Source organism: Rutilus rutilus (genome assembly GCF_951802725.1).
Source record: "Rutilus rutilus genome assembly, chromosome: 18".
In the NCBI taxonomy this organism is placed as follows: Eukaryota; Metazoa; Chordata; class Actinopteri; order Cypriniformes; family Leuciscidae; genus Rutilus; species Rutilus rutilus.
Window position 1 is genome coordinate 13,648,011 of NC_140231.1, and position 2,476 is coordinate 13,650,486.

The following is a 2,476-nucleotide window of genomic DNA, read 5'->3' on the forward strand; positions in this document are numbered from 1 at the left end:
CAAAACATTCTTAAAAGATAAATAAACAAATGTAACATGAATATGAGTTTTAAGTGACTTACTAATATTATATAACATGTTTTGGAGCAGAATAGTGCCTTTTCCTATGTGACCAGCAAACTAACTGGACCAGCAATACACCAATCACAGCAAAGATTGTTTGTACTCTTAGGATGACAACACAGAACTTGACACACATTTAAAATGACCAAGCAAACTAAGCTTTATTCAGAGAAAAGAAGATTATGCTCCTGTAAGGTGTTATATTTTGTATTATATGTTGTATCTGTTAGATATAGTTTTATATCTTATTATATATTTTACCTGTATGTTTTGTTTAGATTACAGATGGACAACCTGACTTTCAGATACAGTGTGCTACTGGTGGAGGGACTGCAAGTTACAACTGAGTCAATTTTTCCTTCATTTATCCTTCTTTTGATGGTTTACATATTTATAATGGTATCTAACATTGGGATGATGATTCAGATCACAGCAGACAAAAATTTACACCAGCCTATGTATGTTCTTTTCTGCAACTTGACACTGAACGATGTTTTGGGGTCAACTGCTCTTTTGCCACAATTGTTGAGGGATTTCTTAAAAGACCCCTCTGAGCGCTACATCACATATGTGGAGTGTGTTATTCAAGCTTATTGTTTACATTTGAATGGTACAGTATCTCACACTGTGATAATAATCATGGCCTTTGACAGATATGTGGCCATATGCAATCCACTGCGATACCCAACTATAATGAGCAATAACATGGTGGTTAAACTCTCGGCAGGAGCCTGGGGTGCTGCAGTAGTGCTGGTGGGAATTCTGATTAGCCTCAGTGTGCGCCTGTCTCACTGCAGATCTGTGATTCACAACCACGCTTGTGACAATGCTTCGTTATTTAAACTGTCCTGTGAAAGTACAGTTATTAATAATGTATATGGATTAACTTTTACTGTGGTTTTATATGCCTCATCAATAGGTAGTGTAGCATTAACATACCTCAAAATAGCGATGATCTGCTTCAAAGGCAAAAACAAAGCAACCAACAGCAAAGCCATAAAAACCTGCAGCACTCACTTAGCTGTTTACATAATCATGCTGATATCTGGATCTGTCGGGATTTTTCTCCATCGTTTCACTGTATATGCTGAAACTAGGAAACTATCCACTTTAATGTTCCATGTTATTCCACCAGCCTTAAACCCTATAATATATGGTTTACAAGCCAAGGAAATAAGACAACGGATCTTAAATGTTTTTAGAAATAAAGTTAATACAAAGTGATTTCATTTATTTATTCATGTCCATAAAAGAACTCTACTAATCTTTGAAAATCATAACTTTTATTAATTTTATTTTACTCTTTTATTGTGTGTATAGGCATATGTGAAAATTCTAAGAACAATTAGAGTTTATGGTAAATATGTCATATGTCACATACAAGGGTTATACATAAGCAGCAGCTAAATAGATTAATGATAATTTGTTATTGTTGCAATAAGCTTGGATTGGGTAATAGAGAAGAGGCATTGATAAAAAAATAAAATAAAATAAAAATGCCAGTACATATTAGGTAAAAAGAGTTACCATGTGTACATTGGGAAAGTTTTGAGTTTTAATAAAGGCTAAACCGATTTAACAGGAATTGTGTAATTGAATCACACCATCCTTTTGTCTTTTCATTTGGCAATTAAGCAATATTAAACAAAAAAGAGTTCCTCTATGCAACTACACAGAACACAAAGGAATTCTTATGTGCTGAATAATTAAAAACATGCTTAAAAGAAAAAAAAGCGATGGACAATTGACTTTTATAAAACAAATGTCATGAAGGTGATTGTATGTCAGGGACAAATAGATAACACATCCATTTTTTATCTGTCTTATTTTTAAAAGGTTCACAAAATCTTGACTTCACACATGCTATATACATATGTCACTTACTACTTTCTAAAAAGGACATGTTGAAGTTCTCGTAAAGAAAAGAGTTGTCTTATTTCCCCATTATCCTGCCAATTATACAATGTAACAAATAATTCAGGGAAAAATAACTGATTTAACCCATTGACAAAATAATCCTCAAGAAATTTGTTTAATATAGGAAATGTTGATTTTACCTTAAAACATTTTTCACTACCCTTTCTGACCTTCTCCCCATTTGTTTAGTTATTTATTGTACAGAAAACTACTCCTTTAATACAGACTGATAGAACCCATTCATACCCAAACCTTTGATTACATTATTAGACATTAGCAATAATTTTCTGTCAAGTGCCATTTTACTTATAGCTCATAATATTGCTAAAACATACATAATCCATGGCTGCGGATAGATGTTATAAAGCAGTTTTTGAGCCGATTGTAATATCATAGTTTTCCATTTAGAGGTTAAATCAATGAGGCCTTGACTACCCTCAAACACAGGTAAATCTAGTATGCCTGGATGAAGCCAATGAAAAATGAAATGAAAAAG

The 2,476-nt window shown here is 33.0% G+C and overlaps 1 protein-coding gene across 1 annotated transcript; it reads left to right on the top strand.

Moving 5' to 3' along the window:
• Window positions 1-348: 348 nt before the first annotated feature.
• LOC311277467 (olfactory receptor-like protein COR4) lies at window positions 349-1,287 on the top strand (the record flags this gene model as incomplete). Its single annotated transcript, XM_084387777.1, has 1 exon — window positions 349-1,287. One exon carries the CDS (start codon window positions 349-351, stop codon window positions 1,285-1,287), a length of 939 nt encoding a protein of 312 aa, XP_084243903.1.
• Between the last annotated feature and the right edge of the window lie 1,189 nt (window positions 1,288-2,476).